Source organism: Ahaetulla prasina, chromosome 7, assembly GCF_028640845.1.
Source record: "Ahaetulla prasina isolate Xishuangbanna chromosome 7, ASM2864084v1, whole genome shotgun sequence".
In the NCBI taxonomy this organism is placed as follows: domain Eukaryota; kingdom Metazoa; phylum Chordata; class Lepidosauria; order Squamata; family Colubridae; genus Ahaetulla; species Ahaetulla prasina.
Genome location: NC_080545.1, coordinates 76,534,062 through 76,547,634, shown reverse-complemented (window position 1 = coordinate 76,547,634; position 13,573 = coordinate 76,534,062). Strand labels below are relative to the sequence as shown.

At 38.9% G+C, this 13,573-nt stretch overlaps 1 protein-coding gene across 5 annotated transcripts in view; it reads left to right on the top strand.

Annotated features, from left to right (window-relative positions):
• TBXAS1 (thromboxane A synthase 1) overlaps positions 1 to 13,573 on the top strand; it is a 342,148-nt gene that overhangs the window by 29,347 nt on the left and 299,228 nt on the right. For 4 of the 5 annotated variants that reach the window (XM_058189927.1, XM_058189926.1, XM_058189928.1 and 1 more), the window contains one exon: positions 4,906 to 5,025. In XM_058189927.1, coding sequence (XP_058045910.1) covers positions 4,928 to 5,025 — 98 coding nt within the window. In that variant the 5' untranslated portion in view covers positions 4,906 to 4,927. Of the gene's footprint in view, positions 1 to 4,563; positions 4,583 to 4,905; positions 5,026 to 13,573 lie in introns of those variants that run through there. The other variant, XM_058189929.1, reaches the window with a different exon arrangement.

Genomic DNA, 13,573 nt, shown 5'->3' with positions numbered 1-13,573 from the left:
CAAATGTTAAAAAAAACTATGTTGTAGTTGTCGAGGTAAACTTGTAAGATGGGAAACTGGCAGTTTCAAAGATCTCTTCCTATGACAGTGTTTCTCAACCTCAGCAACTTCAGCAACAATGTCTGAGCTTCAACACATGCAGCTTGGGAATTCTGGGAGTTGAAGTCCACACATCTTAAAGTTGTTGAGGTTGAGAAGCAGTCTTCTAGAACAGGGGTCTCCAACCTTGGCAACTTTAAGCTTTGCTGGCTGGGGTATTCTGGGAGTTGAAGTCCTCCAGGCTTAAAGTTGCCAAGATTGGATACCCCTGTTCTAGAAACTCTCGGAGTCTTTTTTATATCCTGGCCCTGCTTCATTCTTACTGTAGCAGCTTGGTAGTTCTTGCTACTACAATTTATCTTCCAAGGGATGCCTTGCATGACGCCCTGATCTTAACCTCTGACAATAGCTGTTTTCTTTATAATCTCAAGCAGCAGAACCTGGGAAAAGTGCCTTCTTGAAACCCCAGAGAGTTGCTGCCAGTAGTGACATCAACATGCCAAATGCTTTGGCATAATACAAAGCAACCTTATAAGTTCAAGATTTCCTGTATCCTGCTTGCCATAACTCCCACATTTTTGCATAACATGGGTTGTTTGTTTAGAATCAAATCTAAACGAACTCACCAGTTATGCCGGCAAAGGGTACAGTAAAGAAACTATTGACGCTAACTTGAGGAGAACAGTCCAATCGCTCGATAGGGAAGAGCTGGTTGATTGCAATTTTCCTGTTTTGAAGCAGTTTTGCTTTCTGGACCGCAGTGATGTGGAAATGCATTTATTGATTTAGATTTGCATTTGGAAGTGTTGGTGCTATTAATGCTGTAAACACAGGCACAACACATTGGATGTGTGAAATACTTTGCAAAGGTGCTAGCGAACTCATTGATCTTTTTACTTAATCTGTGGAATACACAGGCAAGGCACTGCATGTCTTTTTTAGAACAGAGAGCAAACTCTAGTTTGGACATTGTATGGGACAGTCTTCCTAGAAGTGACTTCTGTTACATTGGTGATTTAGTGAGCATATGTCCATGTGCTTTGGTGTGATAAGAATGCAGAATATAACAAAGGGAAATAGAGATGTGTTTTTAGGATTAATTACATTATTGATTAAATTTATTTTATTCTCAGTGCTATCAATGCTTTCAGTAAAACAAAGTAAAATCTAACATGCAAATTAAACCAGAGACATTAAAAACAGCAATAAAAACAATTGAAAGGCTGCTTTGAAAGTCTTCCTATATATTTATGGGAATGCAAATATAGAATACTTGTTTCTGAGACTTGCCAGAGAAGGTACAAAAACCTGACTTTTAAGGTTTTAAAATTTGCATAATCTTGTCAAACAATGGTTTGATAAAGCCACACTCTGAATGTTTAAAGCCTAAGTATCCAAATCAAGGGAGAATAATCCAAAAAAACCTCAAGGGAAAAGCTATTCAAAAAGGTGAAGGAGAAGGTATGCTGACTCTTGGATTTTATGGAATAGGCAGAGACAAGCGGAGAAAAATAGTCCCTCAGATATTCAGGCCCTGTGTCATGTAAGGTGCCTTGTAGGTGATAACTATCATCTTGAATGGTACCTGGAAGCTTACTGGTAATAAATACAGTATAATTAGAAAGATTACATAGCTGTAATTGAAGTTTTCCATAACTACTTGTGCTCTGCATTCTGGACTAGCAGTAGCTTCTGAGTGGCCTTCAAGGGCAGCCCCATGTTGCTGTATTCCATAGTGAAGTGACTTGGGCAGAGAATCCAAGTAAATACCTCTTCTACACTAGTTAGCACCTTATAGAAGGAATTATGTATTTACAGTCATTATGAAGGTGGTAACTACGTAGAACTGTATAATAGCTGCTTTGCCACTTAATGTTTACTCAAACATTTTTATGCGCCTCAATTGCTGTCTTTGAGGGGTTGTTTACAGATTGAGGGTGCCCATGCTGAATCTAAAGCAGTATATCTCAATGTCATCGACATTAATGTGTGTGGACTTCAACTCCCAGCTCAACAATTGCTGGCAATCCTTATGATTTATATTGATATATTGACCATCAATTGTGTTGTAAATGTCGTACCTTGATGAACGTATCTTTTCTTTTATGTACACTGAGAGCATATGCACCAAGACAAATTCCTTGTGTGTCCAATCACACTTGACCAATAAAATTCTATTCCTATTCCTATTCCTAAACAAGGGAATTCTGGGAGTTGAAGTCCTCAGGTCTTAAAATTGCTGAGTTTGACAAACATTGATCTAAACCAGTGCTGGGTTGCTACCGGTTTGCTGCAGATCAGGCAAACTGGTGGTGGCGGGAGGCTCCGCCCACCTGCCCGGATGTCTCTGTGCCTGCACCCGGATGTCTCTGTGCCTGCACCCACAAGCAAACGGGTAGCAACGGGGTTTGAAACCCACTACTGATCTAAACCATTTTTCAATTCATATCTTGACCAGAAAACAGAGACATGTTTAAATGGTGTGGAGCTGCTTTGCTTTATTCATAACGTGGGGGGGGGGTCTTCTTGCCAGGGAATAAAAACACTTATTCAAGATGGTGATGAATATTTTGTGGGGACTAAAAGGGATGTATCCATGTATACTTAGTTTTGTATCAATGAATACATTACGACCACTATGGCAGTAATTTTGTGAAAGTGTTCATGATATGTTGTTAAAACTCTAGATAAATCCTCTAGCACAAATGTTGGATTAAATCCACCTTGATTTATGTAAATCTAACTATCTATTCTCATAGTCTTAAACAGATGTCTGTTAAAAATTATACGCCTTCTTATTTGTGCAAGGTCTATTCTATTGTATTATGAATCTTCAGAAAATGTCAAGTAAAGCACATAGAATAATATTAAAATGTATAAAACACAAACCATTAGCTGAGAGATATCAAAAGGTGGCATGAATAATTAGGTTTCAACATATACCTTGATAGCAGGATAGTGCTTTTTCTGTAGGGGTTTTTCCTTAGGTTTCTATAAATTGGGTGCCACAGCAGAAAAGGTCTTTTTACAATTAGATGCCAATTGCGTATTCCCAAATTTAATTTCCCGTGTTGCTAGTTTTTAACTTTTTTAGGCTATTGAGAAAAACTTAAATGGTGGATGATTATTTCCACACAAAGTAATTAGTGCCAAACTAGAACGAACCAGTGATCTACTCGGTGGAGGGAATGTTTACATGTTTAGTAACCACCTCTTTGGATGCCAAGCATGGGACTTCCACAAAGGTCTGTATTTTTTTATTCATTTTTAGAGGTGATTTTTAATGTAGGTCATTTCCCCACTACTGCACTACTGCATTAAAATACTATCTATCCTTGAGTCAGCAGAAAGCTATGACGTTTGCTGCCCCAATGCCGATCACTCTTCTCCCTCAATTGCTTTGTTCTCATTCACTGCTGAATGGTGCTGTCTTGTCCGTGCATGTGAACGTGTGATAAGCAAAGCGATTAGTTCACATCCTCCCTCTTCTGCCCATCACTGGCCAAGAGGAAAAAACATTTGCCAATCAAGGCGATGCAGCAGCACAGTGCATTTCTGGATGCAGGACATCCTGCATAGTCTCCAAACTGTCCTCTTCCTCCTCTGCCCTATTTTCTTGTAAACTGAACCGAATATGTTTAAAAAAAAAAAAAAAGGCCAAAGTCACAGAGCAAGCTGAGTCAGAAGCCGCATTTTAAAGTAGGATTTTTTCCCTTTTTTTAAAATAAGCAACAAATGCTTATTTTCAGTTTCCCTCCACATTCTATTTGGGGAACAGTTGGGGGGGAATTGGGTTGGTTCCCGCATTTCATGAATACCCTGCTTCAACCTTTCACCAAACTATAGTGTTACTAGTACAGGGGTCTCCAACCTTGGCAACTTGAAGCCTGGTGGACTTCAACTCCCAGAATTCCCCAGCCAGCTTTGCTGGCTGGGGAATTCTGGGAGTTGAAGTCCGCCAGGCTTCAAGTTGCCAAGGTTGGAGACCCCTGTACTAGATGATCAGCATAGCACTATTGCACAAGCCTAAAAGACTATCAGTGCATCATTGTTATGTCTAGCTTTTTAAGGAAACAACAACTGAATGCCAGCAGATGAGACAGATCATAGACTGGACGAAAGGAAAAAATAAAAACAAATCCCTCCGCTTTCAAACTGAAAAAGCCAATAAGGATTGCTTGTCTCTTCCTGCTACTGATAGTCTTGACTTTTATCTCCTGATAAAAAGTGACGAAACTGTCACAGATTTTACAAACCTTGTTAATGGAAGCTATTTGAGGGAAAATACTGCTGCTTTAAAAGCCATACTGAAACTGGTCTTCCTAGTCTAAGAATGAGAGGAAGGGAATGCCAAAAGGACACAGTGTGGAAGCCAGATATGACCAGGGATATTTCTGCCCCACTTAGATGCAGGTGGGAGAAGAGATATTGGCGGAATGCAAGTCTTCATGTTGTGTAAGATATTTTCTATTAAACAGAGATGAAGAACTCATTGATTTTTTTTTTACACCCACTGCCCTCTGGGCTTTGAAATCTATACCAGGTTAGTTCAGCTTTATCCTTTATTCATCCCTACATGCCAGCTCTGCAGCAGCTATGTAAATATTTATTGCTGCTGAAGTTGTTAATGTTGAAGAGGGGTTTGGAAGAGCATTGTCTTGGCCTATTGATGCAGGAAACCCTTAATTCTGTCTCTGTAAAGATGCAACAACAGGAAAAGTTGGTGTTTGGTTTTGGAGTGACGTTGATTTGACACTTAACTTCCTTGGTTCCTCTTTTACTGTAGCTTGTCATTTGTATTAACGGTTGGAAGTCTGTCACCTCCTAGCTAATGAAACATCCTTTTTTTTCTGCCCGTTTGACCAGCGTGCTTCTCCAGTAGAAGACAATGGGACTTACAGATGTCTTGAGACTTGACTTCGTTGAGACTAATCTTATAACGGCCACACTGACTTTTCTGGTGATAATGTTGGTTCTCCTTGCTTGGTAAGTGGATTTATGGGTTAAACTTTCTCAAATACAGTTTAAAGGAACAATGAGATCATGACTGTTTTGGTTTCCAAACTGAAATGATTTTTGAAGAACAAAATCCACAGACTTTTGTGACACTATCAACTTAAGGAAGATACTGTCCATCTCAAGAAGTGAACTGCAAGAAATGCAAAATGTTACCTCTGATAAAGATTTTAAAATAATCCCTTTAAAATAATGTAAGAAAGTTGAATATATGTGACTATGGGATGTTTTTGCAACAAAACATTTTGTGCCATATTAATTTTAATTTAATTATTCATATTAATTTTTTTAAAAGAACAGGCTCACGACCAAAAGTAAAACAAAATATATTGAAAACTCATACTATGATTAAATGACTGTTCTAAATGCCTTTAAACTGAGTAATTGTTCTTTTTCCTTTTCCTTACTTCAAGTCTCCATAGGAATTAATTTATATTTATGTGATTATTTTGTTTCAAAATAATTGGAATGAAATGAGTAATAGTTGTCAGCTGGAAATATTTCTTCTGATACATCTCTGCCTATGAGTTTTACTTTTCCAGTTCTACTATCTTCTGTTATCCAAATATTTTCTCCTTTATAATATTCCTATAAATCATGCCTCAAAACCCACAGATTCATAAATATTTATGGACCTACCCTCTTCATTCCCATACCCATGTATCAATTTTTATCTTGTAAACTTTTTAGGGAAGCCTCAGGGTTTGTTTGTTTTTTAGAATAGAATAGAATTCTTTATTGTCCAAGTGTGATTGGACACACAAGTTATTTGTCGGTGCATACTCTCTTGGAGTACATAAAAGAAAAGATACGGTCATCAAGAATCATAAGGTACAACACTTAATGATAGTCATAGGGAAACAGTCAATATAAATCTTAAGGATACCAGCAACAAGGTTACAGTCATACAGTCATAAGTGGGAGGAGATGGGTGATAGGAATGATGAGAAGATTAATAGTAATGCAGACTTAGTAACTAGTTTGACAGTGTTGAGGGAATTATTTGTTTAGCAGAGTGATGGCTTTTGGGAAAAAACTGTTCTTGTGTCTAGTTGTTCTGGTGTGCAGTGCTCTATAGCGTCGTTTTGAGGGTAGGAGTTGAAACAGTTTATGTCCAGGATGCGAGGTTCTGTAAAGTGCTGTGGGTATGAATAGCAGCATATAGCACTACTGCTAATAGTCGCTATTACAGTTGTTATCATGTATTACTTTACTGTATTTTTGTTCTTCTGAGCAGATTTGGAATTTTGAGAGCATGTTATAGATCTCTTCCCAAAACAGCTATTGTTGGGACACTTATTCACAAGACGGTTAAAGGACTGTCATACAACATTCATTTACTATAAGACCAGTTCTAGCTGTATAGGATTCTGTGTATATCACTCCAACGCAACATATCTTTGTTTTTTTGTTTTTTTTGTAGGTAAGTGGACACTTTTCCACATATAACACTGAACCAGTTCCTTCCATCTTCATTTTGTTTTTCTAAAAATGCCAACTGGGCCTTTGGGGGAACTTTGAAAACAAGATTTTGTAGGTTATGCTTTCCTTTGTAGCATGACAATTTTCCATTTTCAATCAAACTTTAAAGTCAGAGTAGGGAACCACCTGGCAAATATCAAATAAAGTGTTTATAGATTCACTGGTGTTTGTTGGCAGCATAAAGCTAACTGCTTTAGTGATAGAAGGCTAACTTGGGTGCTTTTTTGAAAAAATATTCCCTTGCATTGCTAGATTTCCCAAAAGCTATTTTTTCCAAGGAGAACTTATTTTCATTACTTTGGGGGTCTAATGTATTACTCATACAGGAACACAATGCATGTCTAAAGCTGAGAATATGTGGATGTGCCATAGTCACAGCCTAGGTGACTTTGTTTAAGGAGGGATACTTTTTTTTAGTAGTCCATCAAGTCAGCAGTTCTTTGCAAAAATAAGATCATTTTAAGCTGTTATTAAGCAACTCTAAAGAGTCTTGGTTTCTTGGTTATGGTAATTGTGGTTTTGAACTTTCTGGTCCACTATCAACCAACAAATAATGCTCTGATTTGGATTTAAGCCAATGTTGCAGTGTCTAAAAGGGATGGATGGATGATGGATGGATGGATGAATAATAGGTAAGCATGAGGATATAGATGCACTGAAAATACTTTAGGTAAAGGTAAAGATTTCCCTCGCACATATGTGCTAGTCATTCCCGACTCTAGGGGGTGGTGCTCATCTCCGTTTCAAAGCCGAAGAGCCAGTGCTGTCCGAAGACGTCTCCGTGGTCATGTGGCCAGCATGACTAAACACCAGTGGCGCACAGAATGCTGTTACCTTCCCACCAAAGTGGTCCCTATTTTTCTACTTGCATTTTTACATGCTTTTGAACTGCTAGGTTGGCAGAAGCTGGGACAAGTAACAGGAGCTCACCCTGTTACGTGGCACTAGGGATTCGAACCGCTGAAGTGCCAGCCTTTTGATTGACAAGCTCAGCGTTTTAGCCACTGAGCGACCGCGACCCAATACTTTACTGAGATTTAAATGAAAAAGTCTTATGTTATCAATGCTTTTGAACTTTTGAGGATAACGAGCGATGTAATTCCTCATTTGTAGTATTATTGCTATAAATAGTACATTTTAAAAATCTTTAATTGAACAGAGAGATAAGTTGCCGCTATCTGGCCTTGGTGTGCTTATTCCAGTTATGGCTTTACTTCTCCTGCTTGTGAATGCCTTGTGATAAAATTAATGCAGGAATTTGCCTCTCATTTAAAGTTTAATGTACCGTAAGCTGGGCATTATGAAGAAGCTGTCACTGCTTTCAGACATCGTTGTTCAAAGTAGAGTTTCACCAGCTTATCTAAACAAACCTAAGTGTTTGAAACGTGGAAATAGATTTGTAGTGCTCCCTCCCTCTCTCCCCCCCCTCTCTCTCTCACACACACACACAATGCGTGTATGTATGGGAGGGGTACATTTCAAATTTGCTTGTTTTATAATTCTGAAATGTGCGCTTAGTGAAGCTTGTCTGCATGCACACATTGTGACCTTCCCATTTTCTGTTTGAGATAAAGTCTCCCTCCAACCTTTTCTGCTTATTTTTTCAGTCCAGGTGCTAATCTCACTTTTTCATACACGGAGACGGCGGTTCAGATTCTGTTCTTTATCTGATCCTGCTTAAAAATGTCTTCTGTTTCTCAGCAGAGGTGGCAATAAGCCCCTTCTCTCGGACTGTGACTGTACTGCATTAGACTATTGGATGCAGTTAAACACCCGAATAGTGCTGTGATATGTCTCCTTTCTCAGTTTTGGAAGATTAGCACAGGCAGAGCTGGGTCTTAAATGGCCTCTTTGTTAGACACATGTTGTGGAATGCCACGCTTTAAATGATATGCTGGCTGATAAAAGGGGTTTGTGAAAATCAACCCTGATGTGCCTGGGCTAATGCTGGTAGCAAAACATTTGCGTCACTTGTCATTTACCCTGCAAAGATAACCTTCGTGCTTTTTGAGTGAGCAACTTCTTGGCTGTTGGTGTATGTATTTTTGTCAGCTTTTTGGTTATAGAACTGAGTTCCTTTGTATTTTTTTCTTAATAGAAATTGCTTAGCTTCATCTCTTTTATAGTAGAAGAGAATATGCTATTATGGTACTAACTAAATTCCATAGAACCACCTAGCCAGATTTTGGGCTCAAAGATGTTTGTTTGGCAAATGGGAGGAAAATCCCCACCTTCCTTGCTACCATTTTTTTTTTTTGCTTCACTGCATTTAGAGGCTGTGTGGAGAGACCACAGCGTAGTTACAGAACCCATTATTTACATGCCGCACCAGCTTCAGTACTGGCCATTTCTGACTAAAAATGTCAACAGGAAATATCTCCTCCTCAGACCCTAAAGACTAGTTGCCAAAACAAACCATCTTTCCCCCATCTGATGCCCTCCAGGTATGCTGGAGCTACAACTAGCAGAATTCCCAGCCAGCATATGAAGCTAAAACTGAAGAAACCTCATTTTGACTTTGTGTTTCATTCAGGAATATACAGTAGTGTACCACAAGTTTTCTATGGTTTATCTAATTTTGGCTTAACGTGTTATGAGAATCCAGTCAACATGGTTAGGCATAGTTTGGGCATAGTTGAAATTTTGGGCTTGGACAACCTAGAACTACGCTGCCTACAATCTGACCTAAGTTTAGTACGCAAAATTGTCTGCTACAATATCCTACCTGTCAATGACTACTTCAGCTTCAACTGCAATAATACACGAGCAAACAATAGAAACAAACTTAAGGTAAACTGCTCCAAACTCAATTGCAAAAATAAGACTTCAGCAACAGAGTGGTCAATGTCTGGAATGCCCTATCTGACACTATGGTTACTTCCCCAAACCCCCAAAACTTTAACCTTAGACTGTCTACTGTTGACCTCAACCCATTCCTAAGAGGTCTGTAAGGGGCGTGCATAAGTGCACCTGCGTGCCTACCGTCCCTGTTCTACTGTCCCCATTTATTCATACTCACTTCCTGTTTTCATGTCCATGTTTATACCTGTTTTTTTTGTACATCTTTGACAAACTAAATAAATAAAAATAGTTTTACGATCCCAGAATCATACTATCTCCTTTGATAGTAAAAAACCCAAGTTGGTTCTCTGCTTGTGCAGCAGGAAGCAATTGAAAGATATGCATCACAAATTGGTTAGTTAGCATTAAAAAAAGTGGCTCAATGAAATATGGAAATGTGAGTAAAATAAGATCAATAAATTGTGTTGGAAAAACTGAGATCATTCTATGTCAAGATTGTTACTTTGAGATCAGACGGGACCTAAGAAAATTTGATAGTAAAAAGAATTAGAGTGGCTCTTATAACTAGAGCTTGAAGCACAAGAGGAAGTTATGAGTGGTTCTATCATACAGGTAGTCCTAAATTTGCAACCACAATTGAGACTGGAATGTCTGTCACTAAACAATCTGGACATTAAATGAGTCACATTACTTTTACTACTTTTTTTGCCACAGTTGTTAAGCTGCTCCAGTATTTTTGTCTAGTTCACATAATTAAAGGTATATTTACATGCAGTCCTCCATTTCTGTCCAAGGACAATTTAATATGTAGTTAAACAAAATCTAAAGCACTATCTAAATATATAAAAGCGAAAACCACTCACGCTTTAATCATGAAATCTCCAGAACCATAAAGCTTATAAACTTGAAATTTGCCACATATTTTCCTCTTAGCTTCTAGGTGCTCACTAAGAAAGGATTTTTCGAAATGCCCATCAGAGCGTTAATATTTTCTATATTATGATTAATATGCTCTGATGCTAAGGAGTTCTACTCCCCCTCCCCACCTGAAAAGAAATCTGTTCCAAATGCAAAACACTAGCAGAGGAGAGGAGTTTCACTTTCAGTTTTACTTTCAGAGCAGGAAGCAGCTTTAATACAGAACACTTTAGCTAAGCCATGGCCAGCCTCCTTCCTGTCTCCTTCTTCCTCACACAGCAAATACTGTTTCACTTTCCAAACAGCCCTCTGATGCTAAGGAGTTCTATTTCCCCTCGCCACCTGAAAAGAAATCTGTTTCAAATGCAAAACATAAACAAAGGAGAGGAGTTTCACTTTCAGTTTTACTTTCACAGCAGCAACCAGGGGAAAGGATAGGGGAGGCTTCTGTAGGGCAAGCCTGAGGGAAAGAAGGGGATAGGATAGGGGAGGCTTTTGTGGGACAAGACTGCGGGAGAGAAGGGGATAGGATAGGGGAGGCTTCTGTGGGGCAAATCTGAGGAAGAGAAGGGGGATAGGATAGGATAGGGTTCTGTGGGGCAAATCTGAGGAAGAGAAGGGGGATAGAATAGGATAGGGTTCTGTGGGGCAAGACTAAGGGAGAGAAGGGGAGAGGAGAGGCCAATCGTAACTACTTATTAATTTTCAAGCTGTAAGTGTTGATTTATCAAGCCCAATCACATTGTTTCATAGCGAAGCACGGGTATCCGGCTAGTCCCTAATATAGTAGCTCAGTTAATAACAATAACACAATTATTTATTGAAGCAGCATTGCTTAAAATATCGCATCCTTCCAGTTCTTTAAAATGCAAATGATTGAAATGCCTGCCATAATAAATTTATATTCACTCAGCACCTTAAGACGTACCACTGTAAAGAATTCCATCACTAGGACAACAGACAGTAAAGTCTCTCTTTATTGACATCAATCTAATCTCTGATGTGGTGAGAAGAGCTTTAGTGAAAGATTTTGAATCTCAGATAGATTGGAGGAAGTGTTCTTTAAGATACAAGTTTTAGATCTCAACATCAAGAAACTGGTAAGCAGTGCAGAACTCACAAAACTGATGGTCTTTATTCTCAATAAGCCACACCAATCCCTCCAAATCTTGATTTCTGTGTTGTGTTTCAGATTATGTTCAAGGGACAATGCAACACATTCAAGTAGCCCAAATGACGTGTTTCTGAAACCTGGATACCTCTTGATGTTCCTCTTGCATATTTGGTATAGACTTTGTTTCTTTGTGTAAGTGGAAACATAGCTCTGAAAATCGTAGCTCAGCACATTGGTTGAATCTAGCAATAGAAAGAAAATACAGCAGCTTGAAATAAATAAATTTCCTTCCTCCTGTTCTTCATCTACATTAGCCCAATATAGATGAAGGTGGAAACTGAGAAGCTAACTCTTGGGTGCTGTTATATATTTGTATTATTATATCACCGAGATAAAAGTACTACAACCTGTACAGATATTAACAGACACTCCATCAAAAGCAGGTATGCTGAAGAAAGATGGACATATCAACAGCAGATTTCAAGGATAGGATGGTATAGAATAGAGTGTATGGCAATATAAATATGGATGTATAGGGTAAGAAACAGATTGTCCCAGCAAATGTGGGGTAATGGCTTTTACTGGTATTAAATAAACCATTATTTAAAAACATCTAGCAGAATGTTGTTTAAGTGGCTTCCATAAGTGATCAGTGCTGCATAGTGTTCTTATTTCTTAGACCAAGGAGGATCATGGCATTTATGATAAACTTTTGATGAATAATGGTTTTAATAATATTAATAATGGCTGAATAAGTTTTTATTTTATTTATTTATTTATTTATTTATTTGTCGTAACAATATATACAAGCATTGCATAAAGGGTTATATAATATATGAACATATATATGAGGAGAAACGAGATACTATAAACATATATATACATAGGAGAAGAAACAATAGGACAGGAACGGTAGGCACGTTTGTGCTCTTATGCATGCCCCTTAGAGTCCTCTTAGGAAAGTGGTGAGGTCAACCGTGGACAGTTTTTGAGTAAAGCCTTTGGGGTTATGAGAAGAAACCACAGAGTCAGGTAATGCATTCCAAGCATATACAATTCTGTTACAGAAATCGTGTTTTCTGCAATCTAAACTGGAGCGGTTGACATTGAGTTTAAATCTGTTGGTAGCTCTTGTGATATTGTTATTGAAACTAAAAAAGTCATTGACAGGAAGGACATTACAACGGATGATTTTATATGCTAAACCCAGATCCTGTCGAAGGCGACGAAGTTCCAAGTTTTCTAGACCCAGGATATCAAGTCTGGTGGAATAAGGTATTTTATTGGTTTCGGAGGAGTGGAGAATTCTTCTCGTAAAATACCTTTGGACACGCTCAACTGTGTTGATGTCAGATATATGGTATGGGTTCCAGACAGGAGAGCAGTAATCAAGAATTGGCCTAGCAAATGTTTTATATGCTCTGGTCAGTAGCGTGGTGTTTTTTGAAAAGAAGCTACGTAAAATTAAGTTAACAACTCTTAGAGCCTTCTTAGCTATATAGTTGCAGTGAGCTTTGGCACTTAAATCGTTAGATATAAAAACTTCAAGGTCTTTGACAGGGTGGGGGTCATCTGCGAGGCAATGTCCATCAAGCATGTACTTTGTGATTGGGTTCTTTCTTCCAATATGCAAGACTGAGCATTTACTGGTTGAGATTTGTAGTTGCCAAATTTTAGACCAAACAGTTAGATGATCAAGGTCCTTTTGAATTGTGTTGTTGGTTTCATTTGATATAACTAATATGAACTCTTACAATCTGTGGAGCTAGACTCATCTTGGAAGAATACAGTCTTCAAGGAGAATATTATGAAGACAAATCAGCTAATATATATATAAGTTTACCATAACCCAGTGGTGGCGAACAGGTGGCACACAGAGCCCTCTCTGTGGGCACGCGTGCCATTGCCCCAGCTCAGCTTAGCTGCGCATGCACCTCCTGCCAGCCAGCTGGTCTTTGGGTTTCTGCTGTGTATGCTCAGGGTGTGGGGTGCATGCGTGGGGGATGAGGGTGCATGTGCGGGGATGCATGCATGCGTGGGTGTGTGTGCATGCATGTGGGTCACATGTGCATGAGCAGGGTGCGGCTTGCATGCACGGGGTGCATGCGCATGTTGCAGTTTGGGTATGTGTCTGCATGTGCGAGCGTGCTTTGGGCACTCAGCGCCAAAAAGGTTCGCCATCAACCTTGCAAAATTGAAGGT